General features: G+C 37.2%; 1 protein-coding gene across 6 annotated transcripts in view; it reads right to left on the bottom strand.

Annotated features, from left to right (window-relative positions):
- Positions 1-25329, bottom strand: part of NAXD (NAD(P)HX dehydratase) — a 73717-nt gene that overhangs the window by 32613 nt on the left and 15775 nt on the right. For 5 of the 6 annotated variants that reach the window (XM_069094112.1, XM_069094113.1, XM_069094114.1 and 2 more), the window contains 3 exons: positions 21508-21553; positions 18365-18453; positions 2651-2759 (listed from right to left, as the gene is read on the bottom strand). In XM_069094112.1, the coding sequence (XP_068950213.1) occupies positions 2651-2759; positions 18365-18453; positions 21508-21553 (244 nt within the window). The remainder of the gene's footprint in view (positions 1-2650; positions 2760-18364; positions 18454-21507; positions 21554-25329) is intronic. The other variant, XM_069094117.1, reaches the window with a different exon arrangement.

The following is a 25329-nucleotide window of genomic DNA, read 5'->3' on the forward strand; positions in this document are numbered from 1 at the left end:
CATCTATGACTAAGGCAAGTTAAGCTAGATCGGAAAATACAGGAAGGGTGGTACTGTATAATGAGGATAGAAAGATTGGGGACAGGTTGTGAAAGACTTTAAAAGACAAAAGGAATTTATATTTGACCGTACAGGCAACAGAGGACCTTAAGGCTTACTGAGTAGCAGAGTGACATGGTCTGAGACAAGCTTATGGAAAATCACCTTGGCAGTTGTGTGGAATATGGACTGGAAAGGCTTGTGGCTAGTTTTATCAACAGAAAAAAAAAGTCTAGATGAGAGAAATGTTGTAGAACCAGCAAGATTTTGTAAATAACTGGATATGTGGGGTGAGAGAGTGAAACTGAGGAAATGATGGTACCTTCAACAGAAACAGGGAAGTCTGAAAGAGGGGTAAAAGCTTGAGGTGAAAGATAATGAATTCTGCTTTGGACATGGTGAGTTTAAGATGTCTCAGGGATACCCAATTTGAAATGTCTGATAGGGAGTGGGAGATATAAGACTGAAGCACCAAGAGAGAGTAAGCCTGGACGTATAGGTCTGTGAATCATCTTCAGAGATGATAATTAAATCCATAAGAACTGATGAGGTTGAATGAAGGTGTAAAAAGAGCCCCAGACTAGGTACATCCACAGTTAAGGATGACAAACCAGGAAAGGAAACTAAGGAGTAGTCAGACAGGTGAGAGGAGACAGTATCCAGGAGGAAAGAGTGGTCAACAGCATCAAGGGCAAGAGAAGTCAAGAAAAATGAAGCCTGAAAAAAGACCATCACAGCTGAAAATGAAGAAATTGGTGGTGACCTTGAATGCTGAGGCCTGAAGTGCGAGAGGAAAATAAACCAGAAGGGACTTCGAACTCAAAGGACCTAAGCCCAAGACTCCTAGACCTAATGAATGGGTTCCAGAAAGGAAAAGAAGCATTTGCTGGCTAAGGGGTCTGGTCAGTGGAAGTCCTAAGAGACTGAAAAAGAAGCAGGAAACCCGTGTCACAGCTACTTTTCTCATTCCTCCAATAGGTCCCACTGAATCTTCATCGGATTTAAAATCCAAAATTACTGCTTTAATAGACAGGAAAGAATTTCCATAAAAACATTTAAAACCCCTTATTCTATGGGTTCCAACCCACAATCCTGGTATATTGTACACTTTATACATTCTGGGGTGTAGCCAAACTTGCTTTCTTTTGCTTCAACATGACACCGCTCCTAACTCCATGTCTTTGCATAGGCTGTGTGCTTCATGCCTACAATGCACTCCATCCTTCTCTCTGCCTCTTAGAATTCCTAGTTTTCTTCAAAACTTAGCTTGAATACTACCTTCTATATAAGTCCTTTCCTGATGGGCCTTCCATCAAAACTTACCTTCTAGGGTGGCTAGGTTGCACAGTGAGTAGAGCACTGGCCCTGGAGTCAGGAGGACCTGAGTTCAAATCCAGCTTCAGACACTTAACACTTACTAGCTGTGTGACCTTGGGCAAGTCACTTAACCCCAATTGCCCTGCCTTCCCCCTTCCAAAAGGCAAAGGAAAAAAAATTACCTTCTAACAACTTATATACCTACATATATCCTTATAAAATGTAAGCAACTTGAGGATAAGCATAGAACAATGCTCAGCACTTGCAGCTCTTCCCCCACAGCTCATCTTCACAGGCAGCATCATTTTATATGCTATGTATATCATATATTACATTGTACACATACACACATATAGCAAAACCATCTCTCAGGAACTCTTTTTTATGGATATAAAGAGTACACAAGGAAGTGGTATTAAATCCCCAATTTATAAGTATGAGCTTAATAAATCCTTGTTGAAAAGGTCAGAGTTTAAAATATTAATTTACAGAATATATGAACTTGGATCATTTGTGCTTTTAACATTTTCCAAGTTTATCTAATAATAATGAAAATTTAAGAAGTGACTCAGTTGGATGTTTGAATCTCTTATCACATAAGTTTAAGTTTATGTAAAAAACATAAAAATGAAAATATGTAAAAAAATGACCCTGAAGTTGATTTTTCCAAAGACCTGAGCTGTGCTTCTTTTCTGCTTATATTCAAAAAGATTTTTAAAATATGGAAACACGTTTAGACACAGATTGCTTCTATATAATTTATGGAAATACCTCATTATTAAAATAATTCTGAATGATTTCCCCAATTATTAAATTGTCATATTTATTCCACACAAAAGCCTAGTATGCTAAACAACTGAAATACACTTTTCACACTGAAAAGTAAGGAAAACAAAAATTTTTTGCTTAGGCATAGAGCATTAAAATTTAGTTATTAAAGGAGAGAATCAACAATTAGATACAGGGGGCGGCCAGGTAGCACAGTGAGTAAGAGCACTGGCTCCAGTGTCAGGACGACCTGGAGATCGAATCCCGGGCTCAGACACTTAAGCACCCACCCAGAAACACCTGGCCGTGTAACCTTGAGAAAGTTACTTAACCCCAGTTGCTTAGGGGCAGCCAGGTAGCTCATCGAGTTAGAGCACCGGCTCCAGTGTTGGGATGACCTGGAGATCAAATCCCATGCTCAGACACTCAGGACCACACACAGAAATAACTGGCCATGTAACCTTGAGCAAGTTACTTAACCCTGATTGCTTTAAAAAAAAAAAAAAAAAACAATTAGATACATTACCTTAGCATTCTGTAGTAGGGCATCATCTCTGCCTAAGCCAGGCCCTACAACCAGGGTATGTATTCTGGGTAACCACTTATCAACTTCCTGAACAGCATTGGGACTATCACTAAATAAGAAAAAAAAAGTACAAAATTACTTACATGCGTAACTCTTCAGAGCATAATTTTTTCCCTCCATTAAAATCCCAAAATGATGCCTTGCTTTAGAGTAGAGGTGAATAAAAGTTATACTCCAGATCTAAGAAAAATGGAAAGCTTTTGAGTTAGGGCCCAAATGATATACTGTACATCTGACAAGTGAAGACCAGCCTATGGAAGTTGGCTAAGGTTTGTCAGACCAAAAGCCTGGTGAAAGGTGATGAATTTTTATTCACATTAACTCATGAAGACCAGCTAGCAGGGCTTTAAGGGTCTATACTCTGCATCACTGAAGGGAATATTATAAACATTGAGGAAATCACAGAAACTCTAGGTAGTGAAGTAATTCAAAATGCCTACACTGAAAAAATTGTTTTTTGCTTTTTTGGAGGAGGGAAGGCAGGGCAGTTGGGGTTAAGTGACTTGTCCAAGGTCACACAGCTAGTAAGTGTCAAATATCTGAGGCTGGATTTGAACTCAGGTCCTCCTGACTCCAGGGCTGGTCCTCTATTTTTGACAATTTCACAGTTACCTTTGCCTTCTAAAAGTGAATCAATTAGTTTTAAAAGTTAATCAAACTGAAAGTTAATTTTGTATTAAAAGTTAAGTGTATTATCTCTGTTAGGAGCCTATGACAACAGTATATAATCTCAGTGTTGTTGGTCAGTCATACTTCAGTCCTGTCCAACTCTTCATGGCCCCATTTGGGTTTTTATTGGCAAAGATACTGGAGTGGTTTGCCATTTCCTTCTCCAGCTGATTTTCACAGATGAGGAAACTGAGGCACACAGGATAAATGACTTTCCCCAGGGAAAAAGAGGGATACACTAGAAGGTGTCTGGGGCAAGAGTTGAACTCGGGTCTTCCTGACTCCAGGCCCAACACTTTATCCACTGTGCCACATAGTAATAAATATTTATTGAGCACCTAGTAGGTCCCAGGTGCTGTGTTACAAGATGGAATGAAATAATCCTACTCTCAAGGAGAGTATTGGGGATGTCAATCATACTGTTTGCTTAAAGCACAAGTAACTAATATACAAGGTATTTTTGAAAACTGGGAAGATGAAGACAACACAATACAGTGGGGAAAGGACTGGTTCTGAAGACAGAGGATTTCCAGCATCTACCACAGTGCCTGGCATGTAGTAGGAGCTTTAAAAATGTTTACTGATTGGGGCAGCTAAGTGACACAGTGAGTAGAACACCAGCCCTGGAGTCAGGAGGACCTGAGTTCAAATCCGACCTCAGACACTTAACACAAAAACTGGCTGTATGACCTTGGGCAAGTCACTGAACCCCAACTGCCCTCCAAAAATAAAAAAAAGTTATAATTTATCAGAAATAATTAGAAATTTATTAGAATATAATTTATTTATTAGAAATAAACTTATTAGAAAATCTGTCACTATTTTTTAGAATGTTATTTCTTTATTAGAAGGTATAACTTATTAGAATAACTTAGGAACTTATGATTATTTATTAGAATGCTTTATTTATTAGAAATATGGTAATTATGAAATATATTGTTATGACTTATCAGAAATGTATTATGCTGAGATTATTTCTTATTAGAATTTATAATTTATTAGAAATAAATTAATTAGAAAATTATGATTTATTAAAACTATATTATGATCTATTAGAATATTATTTGTCTCATTTATTAGGATTCATAATTTATTAGAAATCAATTTGTTAGAATAATTTGTAAATTTATTTTTATAATTTATTTTATTTATTAGAATTTATAATTTATTAGAAATAAACTTGGGGCAGCTGGGTGGCTCAGTGAATAGAGCACCGACCCTGGAGTCAGGAGGATCTGAGTTCAAATACGGCCTCAGACACTTAACACAAAAACTAGCTGTGTGACCTTGGGCAAACCACTTAACCCCAATTGCCTTCCAAAAAGCAAAAAAAAAAAAAAAAGAAATTCGAAAATAAACTAAAAAGTGATTAACAACTAAATCTGCATTAGTAAAAACCAAACAAAGCATATTTTATCCAAAACAAGATTTAGAGTCGGAAAAGGCCTTGGAAAATACCACTGTCCTAGATCAACCCCCCCCCCCCCAACAACTACCACCATCATTCTAGAGATGAAGACACTGAAGTCCAAGACAAAATGATATATACTTCATTACAAAGAACCAGGATTTAAACCCGGGGCCTCTCACTATAGATCTAGGGCCCTTTCTGCTGTGTCAGCAACACCTGCACTTGAAGTCAGGTCTTCCTGGCTTAGAGGCCAGCTCTCTTTCCGCTAGAGAATGCTGCCTCTCTTAATATAAGAAAAATCAAATATGCACAATTGTAAAGTAGTGTCTGACATATTGCCATACTGTTTCCCATGCACAGTTTCCAAAATTCTATCACAAAAAAAATGCAAAGCAAGAGAAGGTTCTTAACATATTGTTTAAAACTGTTCTGAGCATATAAGAAATTTCAGAGTTCTTTTAATAACCCCAAGTTTCTCTCAGAAACAAAGGCCCACCTTTCTAATGCCAGTGTTCTTCTGGGGTTGTATGGTTCCAAGTCCTGGAGCACCCTAGTCCCTTGAAGAAATGAAACTGAAGGTCCCCCAAAGGGTAATGAAGAGGTACATGGAAGGCATTGGCATGATGCAACCTATTTTGAATGAGGATTCATGAAGAAGGGACAAAAAGGACACCATCAAAGAAATATATGAACAAAAAAGGGAAGGTAGGTTGGTCACCCACCGAGAGCGTGAGTTAATGAATAGACAAGCCATATGCTCCAGGGATATCTCTGTGACCAAAAGAAATCAAAGAAGGTGCCCAGAACATTAGTGGACCCCACTGTGGCAAACTTATAGCAGGGCACAGACAGGAATTACAAAGGATGGACAGGCACGGGTAGGTTATAACCTGTGGATCTGTGTCTCCATAGGGAATAGCTCAATGATGAGCTCCAACTGTTTATGTAAGGCATCTACTTTCTTCTGTAACCTTTCTTGGATACTATAGGAGAGATATTTTAACTATCAGTAGACATGAGTTGCATTTTTATTTGTTTTAATTTATTATGTCTTCTTCCCACTGCATCCCCTTATCCCCACTTAACCAGCTTTTTTAAAAAAGTTCTCTCCACACACATACTCAAGGCAAAATAAATTCCCATTCTTAGCCATGTCCAAAAATGTGTATCTCATGCTGGAATGCAGAATGTGGGCGGCAGGGTTCATCTCCAGTCCTCTGGACTCAGGGCTTATCATTGTGACACAAATTTAGTTTTCATACTGGAATGGTCTCAGAAAGGCATTCTTCTATTATTGTTTGTAGCACTCCAGGAAGGAAAAATATCAAAATTCACATCTGAAAAATGCATCCTGACAACAGGAGTCTTGAAGGGAAAACTCACCTAAACAGGAATGTCAGATTAAATCTACATACAGTAAAACCTATTACATCATCACTAAATTTCAGTTTTGAAAGGGACTCCAGCAAAGGTCTTCAAACAACTGCCTGAGTGCCAAATTGTTGGTCATTTGGGGGTTTTGAAGAGAAGCGAAGAATGGTTTTTACATTTTTAAGTACAATAAAACTTTATTTAAAGGTGTAAAAAACCATCCTAATCTTGTCTAACTCATAACCAAATAAAAATCTCTTCAACAGCTTCTCTGACAAGTGATAACCCAGTCTTTCCTTAAGAGCCTAAAATAATGGGATCCCACAACTTCCTGAGGCATCCCATTCCACTCTGGGATAGCCCTGTGTAAAACATACAGCAGATTATTAGAGCACGAGACACAGAAATAGGAATTGGACTTGCCATTTCTACCACCAATGGAGCTAACCACTATCTCTAAAGCATTTATTTAGTCTCACACCTAACAAGACGATGTGACGTGACCCAGAGCCACATGACCAGAATGAAGCAGAAGCAGGATTAGAACTCAGGTCTTCTTGGCTTAGAGGCCAGTTCTCTTTCTGCTACACAATGCTACCTCTCTTAACAGAATAAAAGGAAGATCTGCTGTACACAATTCCAGCTCAGATTAGGTCTATAACAAGTAAGACCACTGATCACATTTGCAATGTGAGGAAGCATTAATTCAGTTTTTGGTATATCCTCTTTCTTCTCCTCAAAGATCACTTACCTAACTTTCTTTAAGTGTTTTTGTATCCCATTTCATTTAAGTGAGAAATGTAGTTGTATTTATATTTAAAAGGCCATAAAACAAATAAATAGATAAGAAACACTGAATGATACTCCACAATAAAGGAAACAAATTATAACGTGAATGATTAGAGTGTTGCCTATACTTCTACTGACAGGACTAATTGGTTAAGTGAGAGATCCTACAGTTAATTAGAGCCATTAGTAATTGGAATAAATGGAAATATCTTTGTGGTTCCACAATTATGTTAGACTTCCACAAAGAAGCTTAGGGTTTCTCAAACTAAGAAACAGTGAAGCTAATTGTTCTCCTCTCTCCCTCCCCACCCTCAACACACACAGACAATCACCTCAAAGGTGATCATTTACAATCCAAGCTGTCTACATGTTAATTATCATCCTTAATTATCCACAGCAATTTTAACTCTAAGGATGGCTTCTTCATTCTGTTATCCAGCACAGACCTGCTGGTGTTTGCTTGGGAAAATGCAAATTAGTTTTAATTTCAGACAATGTAAAACATAATTAAGAAGGAAGATTTGTTAACATAAAATCATAATGCATGACACAAAGGGAAAAAATCTGGGATCATTCCTGCTATGTATTTATTCCTGATTTCTTCCTCTTGGCATAGGGGTTGTCAAGCAAAGGTCCATAAAACTGTTTCTGTATTATTTTGATAACTGCATTTCATTGGTTTCTTTTGTAATCTTATAAGTATCTAATTTTATGCATTTAAAAACATCATTCTGAGAAGGGATACAAAGGCTTCCACACTACCAAAAGGGTCCATGACCCCCCAAAAAATTAAGAACCCTAATCTTAGCAAAAATAATGCATTTACCTACAATCAACCCTAGATTAATTTCCTATTTATTTAGTATGAGTGGGGGATGTATGTTCAATTTAGACAAAATATAAGGAAAGCTGAGTGCTAGAGAATCAATGCTTTTGAATTATTGTTCTGGAGAAGACTTTTGAGTGTCCCCTGAACAAGGAGATCAAATAAGTCAATACTTACAGAAATTATATCAGACTATCCTCTGGATGGTCAAATAGTGAAGTTTAAATACTTTGGCCACACAACGAGAAGACAAGACTCACTGGAAAAGACCATGATGTTGGGAAAGATGGAAGGCAGAAGAAAAAGGGGATGGCAGAGAATAAAAGGGATAGACAGGGTCATGGGAGCAATAAACATGAACTTGTACTTCTGAGAGATAGTGGAGGAAATAAGGGTCTGGGGCGTTGTGTATCATGAAGAGTTGGATATAACTAAAAGACTTAACAACAATGACAACACACATGATAACGATGACCAATATTCTAAAAATTATGAAAAACAGAAAAAATGAAACTTTATAACTAAAACCATATAATGAATAACATTAAATCTTTCTTTGATCGGAAAGCATTTCAAATTTTCAGTGACTTGGTGTCATCTTTGTGACCATCAATTAGGAGTTGCTACAGTCCTATAAAAAAGGAGTCTAAACTTTTCTAATAGCTTTTTTTTTTTTTAAAGCAATCGGGGTTAAGTAACTTGCTCAAGGTTACACGGCCAGTTATTTCTGGGTGTGGTGCTGAGTACCTGAGCCCGGATTTGATCCAGGTCATCCCGACACTGGAGCCAGTGCTCTTACTCGCTGTGCTACCTGGCCGCCCCCTGATAGCTTTAATATATCATTTAATCCAGAATCCAATCGATCAAACACCGATTAAGCACTTTCTTTGTGGCAAGCACCTCGCTAAATGTTAGGGAAATAAATGTTAGTGTCCTCACTCACATACACAGAAACACATATGGAAGTTCCATTTAGATAGAATTACTTATGATACACACACACACACACACACACACACACACACACAGAGTTGTGGGGGGAGCAGGTGTGATTCAAATCAGTGTGAAGATTTCCAAGTATGGGAACTCCACCTATGTAGACCTTAATTCCTTTGTAATTCACAGTAAAGTAGGGTTGCTTGGGACACTGAGAAGAGGTTAGATAATTTGCCAATGGTCAGACTGATGTAGCAGGACATGAACTCGGGTCTCACTGATTCCAAGCTTTACTCAATGATTATGTCACTCTTCCTTCCTTTCTGTCTTCAACCCAGCTCACTCTGAAGCTCCTAGATTGATCACAATAGGTCCCTGCCCAAGCTTCACTTAGTGGGTGTACTTTGGACCCTTCTGGCCTTTCTCTTTGGAAGGGCAACCCTCTGAGAGTCTTAACCCTCCCAGCTTAATTTTTTTCTCTTTTTTTCTAATTAAAGGAGCCATCCCTTGACTTACTTCTTAAAAAAGCCTTTTCACTGAATGGCTGTTACTTCACTCTGAGTGAGTACTTGAGAAAGCCTTAGCCTAAAAGGGCCAGGGTCTCCCACTGCATCCTGGGCCATCTCGTCATCCTGATGAATATCTGGCCACTGGACCCAGATGGCTCTGGAGGAGAAAGTGAGGCTGGTGACCTTGCCCAGCCCTCCCTCACTCAAATCAAAGTCAATTGCAAGTCATGTCATCATTTCCCTGATGCTGTGGTCCTCTTGAAAAATGAAAGACAAACACAATATACTACTGTAATAATCAAAGGTGAAAATCAGTCATATCCCCTATTTAACTATGATTCAGAAGACAAGCATGCCGTGATAATTTTCTTTAAAAAAAATATTTTATTTTCTCCCCAATGGCATGTAAAACCAATTTTCCACATTTTTTTAAAAAATTTGATCTCCAAAATTCTTTCCCTCTTTCCTTCTTCTCTGCCCTCCCCCAAGATGGCATGAAATCTGATACAGGTTATACATGTGCAATCAATCATGTAAAAACAGATTTCCATATTAGTAATTTTGTGGAAGAAAACTCAAATGTCTCAAATTGTCTTTCCCTAACTTGTGACCCATCTCCCTGAATTAATGATTTCTACACTTATTTTTGTTGTATGCTCTCTCCTCTCCTCAAAGAATAACTTACCTAACCTTCTTTAAGTGTTTTTTGTACCCTATTTCATTTAAAACTGGGTAGCTGGTGTAGAGGGTAGCACACAAGGTCAGGAAAACCCAAGCTCAAATTCAGCCTCAAAAACTTAATAACTGTGTGATCCTGGGTAAGTCACTTAACTAGTTTGCCTCAGTTCCTCATCTGTAAAATGAGCTAGAGAAGGAAACAGCAAACCACTGCAGGATTTTTGCCAAGAAAACCCCAGATGAGGTTACAAAGAATGAGATATAACTGAAACAATGAAGCAAAAAAACCCTTTTGACTAAGAAAAGTAATTCTATTTATATTAAAGTGGCCACAGAACAAATAAATTCATATGAAACACTGGATAATTCGATTTAGATCTCTGCATCAGTTAATTTTTTTTACTTTCAGTTCCAAAATTCTCTCCTTCCCTCCACCCCCCCCCCACTCACTGAGATGGCAAGAAATGTGATACCTATTATACAAATTAAGTGACTCTGCACCTGTTTATAAAAACACCTGTCAACTTCATGTCTCTCGTTCCTGAGTAGTACAACAACCACAAAATACCTTTCTGCATCCCTTCTTGAGTGGATTATGGCTACATCAGCTGCTCCTTGAGGAAAACTCTTGACTTCTAATCCTGAGAGCACTGCTGATCCCAAGACCTAGGGAAGAGCCAGGCAATTTGGGGCAAACTCAAAGGGCATGTCCCAGATTTCTTAAGATAAGTCAGCCAGGGGTGACCAGGTGGTGAAGTGAATAGAGCACCAGCCCTGGAGGCAAGAGGACCTGAGCTCAAATTCCGCCTCAGACACTTAACACAAAAACTAGGCATGTGACCTTGGGCAAGTAACTTAACCCCAATTGCCCTACCTTCCCCCTCAAATAAAAAAGCCAAAAAAAAAAAAAAAAAGATAAGTCAGCTAGCAACATCAGTATTTTAAAAGGGCAGCACATTCACTCTCCTTATCAACACTGCTACAAATTGCATTTCAAAACTTTCATTCACATTTGTTCTGCCTGCTGACCAGCAGCTGCTCTCTATAAACAAACTCATTAATATAACCATTCCAGTATCCCATGTCACGGCCACAATGAACAAAGCATCAATGCCTGTAAGAGGCATTGTAAGACTGATATCTTATCAGACTTATATCCCAGAATCTAATTTTTGCAGCCTTTGTCCTTCAGTCTGAGGCTAATATGAAACATTGTTTTAGGAGGTGACCTTTTTCAAAATCTGTTCTTTTGTCAATCCCAGTCTCAGAGGAAACAGTATGTCAATGGCTTTATAATTAAGGTGCGAGCTTGCATCTGCAGTATTACTCTTCACTACAGCTGGATATCTATCTGTGAGTGCACCCAAAAGGCATGATAAGCTACGTTTATTAAAGGTCTGGTTTCCTACAGGCAAAGCTTAGTAATGTGTCTGTGTATATGTAGGGCTTGTCTTACACAAGACTCTGGTGTAACAGTGAAAAAGCCCTAGGCTTGGGAAGGTGGCATAGTGGATAAAGGACTGGGCCTAAGTTCAAATCTGGCCTCAGACACTAACTTAGCCCTGTGACCCTGGGTAAGTCATTTAACTAGTAAGTTAAATTAGCAAAAAAAATAAATAAATAAAATTAAGCTACTAAGTCTCCATATAATGATCAATAAAAAAACCATCTATAAAAACCTCACAAAAAAATTGTTGGGACCAAATGCAAAAATATTTGTAAAGCACATAGCAAGCACTATATAAATGTTAGCTATTATTATTACTATTAAAGAAACCTGGGTTTGACTCTTAGTTCTAACACTTAAAGGATGTGTGACCATGGTCAAATTACTTCTCTGAATGTTAGTTTCTTCATCTGCAAAATGGGAATACTAATACTTATGTTACTTATTTCACAAAGCTGTGAAAAAATTTTTTTAAATAATTTTATTTCTCTCTTTTTTTTTTTTTTGCTTTTTGGAGGGAGGAGGTAAGGCAACAAGGGTTAAGTGACTTGCCCAAGGTCACACAGGTAGTGAGTGTTAAATGTCTGAGGCTGGATTTGAACTCAGGTCCTCCTGACTCCAGGGCCGGTGCTCTATTCACTGTGCCACCTAACCTCCCCGAAAAAAACTACTTTGCTATACAAAAATATATGAATTAAATATATAAGCTACATCATAATGTCATTTAGTATATAATATATAAAATGTTATACAAATGTGTCATTGCTGTTATTACAACTGGTTTTCCAGATTTCTACCAGTCCGTAGCGTGATTGATGTTTCTGCTTATCAGCACGATATGTATTCTTGTGACCAGTTCTGAGCCCATTCCAAGGCAGCTCCTCCGCATCATGTACATATATATAGCCACTGTCCAATAGTTAAAGGATATGAACAGTTCTCCTATGAAAAATGTTCAAAATCACCAGTAAAGGAAATCAAAATTAAAATAACCCATCACATCCAGCAAAATGGCAAAGATGATAAAAGGTAAGAATGTTGAAGGGATTATGGAAAAACAGACATGCTAGTCATTGTTGATGAAGCTGTGAATTAGTACAACAATGGTGAAAAACAATTTAGGATCATGAAAATGACTAAAATATTCACATTTTTAGGCCAGAGATTATTAGGTGTGTACCCCACAGAGGTCACTGATTTAAAAAAGATAGTCCCCATATATAGCAAAATATTTACAGCAGCACTTTTCCTGATCACAAAAACCTGGAAACAAAGTAGACGGATACCCAGTAAGGGAAGGGTTAAAAACTAATTGGGGGAAATTAAAAAAATAAATAAATAATAGAAAAGCAAAAAAACCCCAAAACTAATTGGGGGCAGTGAATAGAGCACCAGCCCTGGCATCAGGAGGTCCTAAGTTCAAATTCGACCTCAGACACTTAACACTTACTAGCCATGTGACCTTGGGCAAGTCACTTAACCCCAAATGCCCTGCCTTCCCCCCTCCAAAAACGAAACAAAAACAAAAACAATAAAACAAATTGGGGGCAACTAGGTGGCACAATGGATAGAAACGCCTGGTCTGGAGGCAGAAAGACTTATTATCATGAGTTCAAATCCAGCCTCAGACACTTACTAGCTGTGTGACCCTGGGTAAGTCACTTAACCCTGGTTTGCCTCAGTTCCTCATCTGGAAAATGAGCTGGAAAAGGAAATGGAAAACCACCCCAGTATCTTTGCCAAGAAAACCCCAAATTCAATCACAAAGAGTCAGACACAACTAAAACAATTCAACAACAAAACAAATTGTGGTACATAAATGTAATAGTGCATTACTGTGCTGTGAGAAATGACAAATACGATGAATACAGAAAAGCATAGAAAGACTTACATGAAATGAGACAGAATGAAGTAACCAGAGCCAAGAAAACAATCTCCACAATAACTATAACAATGTAAATGGAATAAACAATAAAATAACTGAAAGTCAATGCTGCAAAATTACAAAAACAAATATGGCCCCAAAGAAGATACATGAGGTGATACTTCCCATGGTCTTCTGTAGAGAGTGAATCCAAAGATGTGGAACATTGCATATGTTTTCAGATTTCTGATGTACTGATGGATTTTGCTGATTGCTTTTTCTCTTCTCTTTAAAAAATATTTTTTGTTCAGGCAGCTTGGTGGCGCAGTGAAAAAAGCACTGGCCCTGGAATCAGGAGGACTTGACTTCAAATCCAGCCTCAGACACTTGACACACTTACTAGCTGTGTGACCTTGGGCAAGTCACTTAACCCCAATTGCCTTGCCTTCCCCCCTCCAAAAAATAAATATATATATATATATATATATATATATAGTTGACTATAATGACTCAGAGTGGAAAGGATACAGGGGGAAATTTAGGTAATTTAAAAACAAAAGATATCAAAATTAATTTTACAAATGAATACAAAGATTATTTTCAAAAAGAAAATTGTAGGATTGTTGGGAGATGACCATATGAAGAAGGAAAGAAGCAAAGACAAGAAAATGAGCATAAGAAGAGTCAGGGAAAAAGACACATTCAACTGACAAAGGGACTCTACATGTAAACTGGAAACAAGGCACTGTTTTGCTGGAATGAAGAAAGGCCAAGTTAGCTTCAAGAAGTGACTAAAGCCAATTAGGGTCTCTAATTATTAGAAGATTACAGAAGGGAAGCTATCTGGGCTTCTTGTGACATCTACAAATTGAGAAATGGGAAATTTCTCAGGAGTATCTATGTTGTCCTCTATAGCTTAAAAAGAGAGGAAGGATAAAAGGAAAGAATTTTACACAGTATGGCACAAAATAGATTTGGATCAGGATCTCACACCATATCCCACAATAAGCTCCAAATGGATACATAATCTAGACATAAGAAGTACTATCATAAATTACGGGAGAAAGGAAAAAAAAATACCTTTAACAGCGAAGGATAGGAAAAGAGTTTATGATCAGCTAAGGGAAAGAGAAAATCACAGAAAATAAAATGGTCAATTTTTATTAATAAAATTGAAAAGTTTCTGCAGCACAAAATTGATGTTGTTGAAACGAGAAGGAAAACAGCTGAATCAGCAGAGTGCCTTTGTGGCAAGTTTTTCTGCTACAGATCTCTTTCCAAGATACATAAGGAAATGACTCAAATATATAAGAATGACAGCCATTCCCTCATAGAAAAATGAACAAAGGATAAGAACAAGCAGCTCTCAAAAGAAACTATGCAAGCAATCAACAGCAAACTAAAACAACTTTGAGGTTTTACCTCTAACTTATAAGATAGACAAAGATGATTAAAAAAAAAAAAGAACATGACAATTGTTGGAGGGGTTGCAGGAAGACAGATGGTAGAACTGTGAATTGGTCTAGCCATTTTGGAAAGCAATCTGGAACTATGCCTGTAATCCAGAGATCAAAGAAAGAGAAAAAAAGTCTCATATGGACAAAAATATTTATAGCAGCTTTTTTTTTTGCTGTAGCAAAGAGCTATAAACTAAAAGGGTACTCACCTCTTGAGGAGTAGCTGAACCAATTATGGCATGTGAATATAATGGAATATTATTGCAGCATAAGAAGTTACAAAAGTGATATCTGAGAAATCTGGGAATACTTTTATGAACTATTCCAGAGCAAAGAGAACAGGCCAGGAGAACAATTTATAAATAAAAACACCTTAGAGAGGCTTTAAATCTTTAAGGATGGCCAACCATGAGGAGAGAAGATAAGGCATAGTAGTCACTTTATGATTTGGGCAATGATTCTAAGTCACAGAATTTTAGATGGAGAAAATGTGCGGATTTTTTTTTTTTTTTTGCTTCTCTATGCTTATTTGTTTCAAAGGGTAAGGATTTTTCCTCCCATTTTTATTTGATGTAAGGGATTTGGGAAAAAAGAGTAGTAGTGCTGAAAAGAAAAAAGAATCATGGAGGAAGCATTCTTAAAAATCCACAGAAGGGAAATTCCAGGGAGGAAAACAAACAAGCAAAAACAATTTTAAAAGTAACATGTTGAATTTATCCTATACATTTAAAAAACCAAGCTATAGATAACAGAGATTTGGAATTTCACATATAATCCTCTTTGTTACATGGAAATATTTTCTTGAGGGGTGCTTATTAAATTAAGAATAAAAATAAATTTTCTTTGAAAACAAATTTTATAACTGTTTTGAGTTATACTGATATTTTTCTCAAAGAACACAACACTTTCTCCTGCCAGCCGTGGATGGATGCCAAAAAGTACTTACTGGCAAAGAAATAGCTTTGCTCAGGAAAGGAGCTTCAAGACTAAAAGGGAGGCAGTTAGCAAACAAGGGATTTTGCTGAGCAGGTGACACATGGAGTCAGACTAAAATGTCCTAAACAGATCAAGGAAATGAAGGCCTATCACCTCATCATAAGTAGTCCCAGGCACATGACTTTCCTACACATGTACTTCACTGCTAGATTTCTATATATACCCACTCTTCCCAGAGATGTACATTGATGAGACTGGAGAGTGTGATCACATTTATACATGGATTATTATATGTTGATTACTCTTGCTTTGGCCTTCACTTGAGTGAATGCTGAGATTAGCCTTGCTTTTGTCTTCTTGTATAGTAACCATTTGGGGTTTGGTAGTCATTGGTTTTATTTTGACTGATTTTGCATCAATGGGAAGCACACAGATGGGGCTCGAGAGTTAAAGTGGCAGGCAATGACAGTACATTCCCCTTGGTTGTTGCTAAGCTGTTTCAATCTTGTCCGACTTCATGACCCCATTTGGAGTCTTCTTGGCAAAGATACTAGAGGGGTTTGCCATTTCCTTCTCCAGCTCATTTTACAGATGAGGAAACTGAGGCAAATAGGGTTTAAATGGCTTGCCCAGGGTCACACAACTAGTAAGATTCTGACACTGGATTTGAATTCAGGTCTTCCCAACTCCAGGCCCTATCCACTGTGTCACTTAGCTATCCCCACTGTATATTGTGTATACATCAAGTAAATTTCTAGTTTTTTAACCACAGGATAGATTTCACTTCGCCACAAATTTTTCCTTAACTAAATGTTTTTTAAAGGTGTCACTTACACAGTTCTAACTTCTGTAACCAAATACAACCTTTTAGGTTTCTAGCTCTCACACCCCAAATCTACCTTCTGTAGAGTAGGTTACCTCTCATTACATACGTTTAATAAATGTTACTTCATCACAAGTTGTCTACCACATATGTGATGAATGTATGAGTCAGGGAAAGCAAGTTAATTTTGTCCATAGGGAAAAATTACAATTCAAAGAACTGATAGAGAAAAGTTAGAGCAGCCTACTCTGCCATCTGGTTCCCAATTTCTGCAAACCACAGGTTAGACACCAAAAGTGATATTCATCTATGCACCAGTAGCTATATTTCTAGTCTGAGCAAAAAAGGACCAATGAGCCAAATGCCGTCCTGAGGTGGCTATGACCCAACTGAAGAGTTTCCAGGATTCCATTTTCCACATTCTAAAAACAGGCAATCCCAGATCTTTATGATTACAAAATACATTTATCTGTTTTAGGATTTAAAACAAAATGATAATGACCAAGAATAGCTCTAGAATTTGTACTTTATCAGTATGCCGCTTTGTTGTTCTACGAATGTTCTTAAATTCAAGTCAATTCAATATTTATCAAGCACCTACTCTGCCCAAAGCATCATTCGAGATCTGGGGGATTAGAAGATAAAAATGACACCCAATCATCCGGAAGCTTACAGTCTACGGAGATGGGAAACATACCTGTCTCCCCAGGAGGGAGGGTGAGTTCATGGGTAGTGGCTACAGGTGTTCTAAGTCACCACTATGTAACATCTACCAGTATATGGTAAAACCCTGAGTTGTTCCAGAGCTGTGAATATTCCAGGGTTGGACTAGCCTTACAGGCTTTTAATCCTATTAGATTAATGACTGAAGCTTCCACCTTCCTTTCTCTTACTTTTTCCTCTACTTTCCAAGCTACATGACAGGAAAAAAGACAAAGTGGATAGAGAGCTGGCCTTGGTGCTAGGAAGATCAATAGGCTGGGAGACCTTGAGTAAGTCATTTAATATCACAGTGCCCTTGGCAACTCTAATACTGTAAGTTTTAGGTAAGGTAAAGGAGATACCAATGTCAATGAAATCGCAGGGATAAAGGCTGGACTCATCTCTAGGTGACATGGCAGAAGTAACTGGGAACAAGCATTGGAAGGATATCCATAAACTTATCTGACTTTCTGGTTACAGTGACACACTTGGGATTTCCAGGACCACAAAGAATGTCCTGACACTGCTAAGTCACCCAAAGTGTAAACACAAGAAAGACAGAAGCAGCTGCTATTGTAACCGGATAGTATTTAGTCTGGACAGTCAGTGGTGGTGTCAGTCACACATATTCAACATGTTGAATGTTGCCTTATAGAACAGCTATATCCTATATTGACTATGGGTTATCAGCCTACTTTGTTATTTACATCAAATCAATAGCACACATACAGTTCTTTGCAACCTTAAAGCACTATCCCAATGCTAGCTCTGGGTATTTTGTTTCCTCTGGAAGGTCAGCTCTTTGAGGACAAAATTAACACCTTATTTTCTTTCTGGTCGTCTAGTTTGTTGTTGTTAGGTGTGTCCAACTCTTCTTGACCCCATTTGGGGTTTTCTTGACAAAGATACTGGAGTGGTTTGCTATTTCTGTCTCCCACTCATTTTACAGATGAGGAAACTGAGGCAAACAGGGATAAGTAATTGGCCTAGAGCCACACAGCTAACAAGTGTCTAAGGCCAGATTTGAACTTAGGAAGATAAGTCTTCCAGACTTCAGGTTCGGTACACCATTCAAGGCACCACTTCGCTGCCCCTAGCTGTTTATTTTCTTACATCTTCCCATAGCAATTTCCCAGATCATTTTCCACAGTACAGTAAGTACTTATTAATTTATTAATGGAAATAAAATTTCCTAAGGGAGAGTTTCCTTAAGTGAATCCAAACAGATATACTTACAGAACAGGGTGAACAATCAACTCTGGACTATATGACTTAATCACAGGTGCTGCATCTTTGGTACAGAATACATGGGAGAGATCTGCACCCTGGGAAATAATTGGCAAAAGACAAAAGCTTTCATGTAAACTAGTTCACCTATTAACTAACAAAACTAGTTATCATTAACATTTCACTAAAGAACAAGTCAGTTAATATTCAATGAGTCACTATATGAAATAATAGAAGAAAAAAGCCTTTTATCAAAAACTGGTTCTAGTTGCACACTGACATTTTTATTTGTGTAGAGATATACATAATTAACATATAATTATGGGGTAGAAAATATGTAAATTAAGCATGATCAAAGTGAAAAGAGCCTAAGAGAAAAAAGGATGGAAGGTGGGTGTTACTACCTAAGAGGCTGTAAATTAAAGATCAGATTAAGCCTACACACAACATATAAGGAGAGCAGTAAGACAAAGTCCTCAGTTTTCAGTCCCCCAAAAAGCATTTTCAAAAGATTAACAGTTCCAACATGTTTTTTATTTTTTAAGCTAGTTTATGGTCTTCTCTGAAGATTTGTGGTCATTAATATACTGGGGTTTGCATTGTGTTTTACTTGCCGGAGAAGTGATACCCTCAGAGTTGATCAAAATGCATGAAGACATGCCAGGTTTAATTTCTTTAAAAACAAAAACAAAAGCTAGAAACTGAAGAAGTTTGTAAATGAGCAAAATATCCTCATTTGTGGCACTTATTTAGGAAATTCAAAACTAAACTTCCAATATTGCTCAGTTTAAGCAATATCCAGTCTCAACAAATGGAATTTTGCCACACAGTTCTCAAAAGGACTGAAAAAAAATTACAAATTTTTCATATTAATATGGAATGCTACTCAAAATCACTGGTTAGAGAAATGAAAATTAAAACAAACTTTGAGGTTTCACTTCACATCCAGCAAATTAGCAAAGATGAAAATAAAAGGAAATAGCCAATATTGGAGGGACTGCAGAAAGACAGACACATGAAAAGATATTGTCAGTGAAGTTACAAATAGTTGAATCAATTTTAAAAAGCAGTTTGGAATTACGCTTTTAAAAAAACTGACAAAAACGTCCATATCCTTTAACTCAAAGATTGAACTATTCTTTGAAGAGGAAGGAAGTCCAAGAAAGGAGGAATGATCCCACATACACCAAAATATTCATAATAGCTCTTTTTGTGGTAGCCAATAACTGGAAACAAAAGTAGATGTCATTGATTGGGGAATGTGCATGAAATACTACTGTGAAACAAAAAATGATGCATAGGAAAACTAACAAGAACTGATAGAGTGAAGTAACCAAAACAAGGAAAACTATATTCGACGCCTAAAGGCAGCTATGTGGTATAGTAGATAGGACCTGAACCTGGAGTCCAGAAGACTTAGGTTCAAATCCTGCCCAAAATACTTACTAGCTTTGTGACTCAAGCGAGTCGATTTCCTCATCTGTAAAGTGGGTATAATAACAGCACCCACATCTCAGGGTTATTGGAAGAAAATAAAATGAGATCATCTTTAAAGTGCTATACAAAACTTAAAGGGCTATATAAATGCTAAAAATGTAAAGGGAAAGAGAGACAACAAAAACCCAAGGGCTGTGTGATTAATTATAGTGACCAAGAAGCTTGACTTTTAAGAATGGTTAAGAAAACATACCTCTCTCTTCCCTTTTTGTAGAGCTGACACTATGATTATGAAACACTACATACATTGTCAGACTCAATTGATCAATATGTTGGTTACTGGTTGCTTCTCTTCTAACATCTGTTCCACCAAGGAAGAGGGTTTTAACCTGAAGTCTGTGAATTTGGTTCTTTATTTATGTTTTGATGTATTTTATTTATTTATTTATATTTATTATATATAATCTTATTTTAATGTAACTGGTTTCTTTTGCAATCCTGTTTATTTTATTCTTTTTTAAAAATATTTTATGCATCTATAAACATTATTCTGTAAAAGGGTCAATAACTCAAAAAAGCTCCTGCAATAGGGTCTTCCACAAAGACTACAGATACTGTTACTGTATCTTTGATAGTCAAATGGAATGTTGAGAAAAGGGCAGGCTTTAGTTATAGTTGCAACCATCATTACTCCATAAGGTACTTCTCCCAAAGGCATCACGAGAAGTGTTTTTACCTTTAATTCATGAAAATTAGACATTAATTCTGAAGAAGACAGAAAGAAAGGGAAAAGATGCCTCTTTCTTATGAGAACCCACAATTTATTTTATGAAGAAACTTAAAGAATTTTACGTGCTAAATTAGTAGATAATAGCACTATCTAGAGAGATTATTGTGATGGCTAAATAGAGGAAAAAGAAAAAGACTAACAAATTCATTCTCTTGGGAAGTAAATTAATTCTAATATTGATGAGAAATAATAAAGGAAATTCTTGAGAAACTAATGGTTAGTGAGTTGAATGTTTCCAAAAGTGGAAAAAAGTTACCTCCTGAAATGGTGAGGATTTGAGGTGATGGGCTGAAACCTTTAACACAACCAAAATACTGTAATCAATTTTGTCTTTTTTATTTCTGATTAGTTAATAAATCATGTATTCAGTAAATTTAATTTTTTAAATCATAGAAGATTACGAGATTTATTATGTAGAGAAATAAGAATAACTACTATTACAAAAGGAGGTTTCTCTAGTTTATTCAACAAATAATGTTTAATGAGCTAGGGTGAGGGCTTAATGAAAAAGAGGTTGCAAGATAATTAATAAGACAACATCAAAACATACCCCTAGATGATTCTACATCTTAGGATAATAACATTATATATGGGATGAATCAAATGGCTAGCTGAAGAGAGACCTATAAGTGGAGTGGTCAACTCTATTATGCATACTAAACCCCTCTTTTTTTTTTAAATTCTTTGTTATAAGCAATATCTCTTGGGAGGGGAAGGATAAACATGGAAGTGAGCATGATATAAAACAAAAAGATACCTAAGAAATTTACAAAGTAATTTTACTAACTGAAAATATATCAAAACAAAATATTACATAATTACATATTACATACTCCATTATAAAACAAATGCTTTATTCAGATTGTTAAGTTGTCTTTAGGATAAGACATACATACATGCAATTAAGAAATTTAAATAAACATACCACTTTGAGGGCTGAAATGGCTGCAAAGTATGGAGCCCCTGTGTACCTAAAAAACAGATATTTAAATGTTTAAAGTCAGGAATCTTGTAAGACTCCCTAGGCATCTCCAAAATTCATTTAGAAAGTGATCATACTGGAGATCATACAAAATATAAAATTAAATAAATCAGGAACTACAATCACTTAAAGCTATCCATAAAAATATTATACATACAAACAATTATTATTACCAAATATATGGGAACGACAATTTCAATTCACTTTTATTTATTCTATTAGCTTACCTAATTTATTTACCTAATATTTATTCTATTAGCTTCCCTAATTTGCATAAATTACACCATATAGATCAAATGATAGTGCTTCTCAAATCTTAAATCACTACATAAATGTCAATTAAGGCAGCTAGGTGGTACGATGGATAGAGTGCCTGGCCTGGAGGCTGGAAGACATCTTCCCGAATTCAAATCCAGTCTTAGAAACTTACTAGTTGTTCAAACCCAGGCAAGTCACTTAACCCTGTTTGCCTCAGTATCCTGCACTATAAAATGAACAAAAGAAAATTGAAAACCACTCTAGTATCTTTAACAAGAAAACAAAAAGAATCAGACATGACTGAAAAATGACAAAATTAATGTCAATTGTTATCAAAATGTTCTCATGAAGTTAAAAGTTAACAGTCAAAACTATTCATATTTGTATGTTCTTCTGCCTAAATGGAAAATTCAATGACATATGAAAATTCTGTGTTAAGATAGTGGCCAAATGTGTGATTCATTAAATTTTGGGAAGGAAAAAGGTGCAGACCCCTTGATCTGTGATTTCATTAGCTAGGGAACTCATGATATAGAAATTCCCTCTACCAATGTAAAGCAGCAACTTATCTGAAACACACAGATAGCCTTAGAAAGTTGCCTGGGACATTGTCAAACTAAGTGGTCTGTCCCAGGTCTCAGAAACTAGAAAATGTGTGAAGGACCCAGATCTTTCAGACTCTTGAGACTGATCCTCTATCTACCACACTATAATGCCTCTCAGAAAGGCAATAAAAGAACTGACTGCATCATTTTAAAGTTTCAATAAAATTAGGTTTAAACTAAGAATGTTTCTATGTGATCTTTCATTCAATATTTCCTCATACAAGGTACTCACCACCATCCTAGTGATAACACACACACACACACACACACACACACACACACACACACACGAATGTTGAGTTTCTAGAAAGGTCAGTGACCAAACTCACAAAAATAGTGATAAAAGTTGATAGATATCATATGCATACAATTAAATGTAGTTTATTCAGGAAAAACAATGAAGAATATTATATATACTAGCTTCCACTATATTAAGAAGGCTATCGGGGCGGAGTCAAGATGGCAGGGGAGAAATAGGACTTCCACGAGGCTCCAGCTCTCACCACCTCCATTCCATATAAAAGGGGACTCTAAACAAATTTTGGAGCTAAAGAACACACAAAATGACACAGAGAAGCTAACCTCCCACTGAGGAAAACCTGGCAGGCTGGCAAGAATCAGCCAGCAGGAATCAACCAGCACAGGGCTCTGGGAGCCAAGTCCAGCTCCACACAGAGGTTTAGTCCCAGGGCAGGCCTGATCAACCACCAGTTAGAGGGACTCCAGATCACCAGCAGCTGTGGCGATCCAGAATTGTCGACACATAGATGCTAAGGACAAAGTGAGAGGTCAGTGCAGTGTGGACTTTGGGACCCAGCAGGTGGGAGTGCATCCACTTTTGCCCCCGGGGCAAGAAGCCGCTGACAGCTATGACCCAGTTGCCACCATGTGGCAGCTTCAGCTCCTGGCCTGCAGAGTATGGGGGGACCAAGTGACCAGTCTGAGAGGTAATCGCTCTTGCTTTAACCTTCTTCGATCTGGATTGCGGTCTAGGGTGGAGGTCCTGGGGTGTGTGTCCAGCTTGTCAGAGCATGTGGAGGCTTCAGAGAGGGCACCCATCTAATACCTCAGGCAGCTGAGAAAACCCCAGCATTTGGAATGAAGTTCCCCTATCTGGTGGCAGAGTACTACTGTGGCAAAAAGCCCAGGGGTCAAGTGACTGAGTGGCAACATGACCAGGCAAAGGAAGCAAACCAAGCAGAGCAATCCAACATTGGACTCCTATTTTGGGGACAAAGGGTATCAAAGCATGGAACAGGAGGAAGACAGTGAAGTCAGAACTTCTGCACCAAAAGCTTCCAAGAAAAATATGAGCTGGTTATAGACCATAGGGGACCTTAAGAAGTAGATAAGAGAAGTGGAGGAAAAATTGGGAAGAGAAATGAGAATGATGCAAGAAAATAATGAAATGAGAGTCAACAAACTGACTGAAGAAAATAACACCTTAAAAATAGACTAACTCAAATGGCAAAAGAGGCTCAAAAAGGCAATGAGGAGAAGAATGCCTTAAAAAGCCTAATTTGCCAGATGGAAAAAGAATCTCAAAAGCTCACTGAGGAGAATCATTGCTTCAGAATTAGACTGGAGCAAATGGATGCTAATGACTTTATGAGAAATCAAGATGTTGTTAAACAGATCCAAACAAATGAAAGAATAGAAGGCAATGTGAAATATCTCATGGGAAAAACCATTGACCTGGAAAATAGATCCAGGAGAGATAATTTAAAAATTATTGGACTACCTGAAAGCCATGATCAAAGAAAGAACCTAGAAATCATCCTCCAAGAAATTCTCAAGGAAAACTGCCCTAATGTTTTAGAAGCAGAGGGAAAAATAGAGGTTGAAAGAATCTACCGATCACCCCCTGAAAAAGATCCCAAAAAGAAAACTCCTAGGAATATTATAGCCAGGTTCCTGAAATTCCCAAATCAAGGAGAGAATATTATAAGCAGCCAGGAAGAAATAATTTGAATATTGTGGAAACACAATCAGGATAAGACAGGATCTTGCAGCTTCTACACTGAGGGATTGAAGGGCTTGGAATATGATATTCCGGAGATCAAAGGAGCTGGGATTAAAACCAAGAATCACCTACCCAGCAAAACTGAGTATCATGTTTCAGGGGAAAATATGGTCATTCAGTGGAATAGAGGACTTTCAAGTATTTTTGAGGAAAAAACCAGAGTTGAACAGAAAATCTGACATTCAGATACAAGAAGCAAGAGAAGCATGAGATGGTAAACAGGGAAAAGAAATCATAAAGAATTTACCAAAACTGAACTATTAACATTCCTACATGGAAAAACGATAATTGTAACTGATGAAACTTTTCTCAGTATGAAAATAGTTGAAAGGAATAGAAATATATATATGTATGTATATACATATATATGTCTATATATGAGGGTATATGGGCATATGAATACATATGTGAATGTGTGTATATATGTGTACAGGTATACATAGATAGAAGGCACAGGACCAATTTAATAGGAAAGGATGATACTTAAAAGGTGAAATCAAGAGGTGAGAGGAATATAATGATAGGAGATGGGGAGAAACAGAATGGGGTAAACTATCTTTTATAGAAGAGGCAAAGGAAAATGGTTACAATGGAGGGGAAGAATAGGAAGGCAAAAGCGAATGGGTCAAACTTATTCTCATTGAATTTGGCTAGGGGAGGTGTAATGGGAATGTAAATTTGGAAGATCTTCCCTGCCCCTAGGCTAAAGTGCACCTGAAGCCTGGGGTGGGAGGCTTGTTTTTCAGTAAATACTGTTTGACTGGCCAGTAAGTCAATAAGGTTGTTACATTCTCTGAGCCAGGAGAAGGCTATATAAGTCCTGATGTGAGGCTTTGTTTTGGGGGCTCACTTTGAGAAGTGTTCTGTGATTTGATATGG

This window comes from Petaurus breviceps, unplaced genomic scaffold (genome assembly GCF_028583685.1).
Source record: "Petaurus breviceps papuanus isolate PSGF00001 unplaced genomic scaffold, PetGlider_PUasm1.0 214, whole genome shotgun sequence".
Classification (NCBI taxonomy): Eukaryota; Metazoa; Chordata; class Mammalia; order Diprotodontia; family Petauridae; genus Petaurus; species Petaurus breviceps.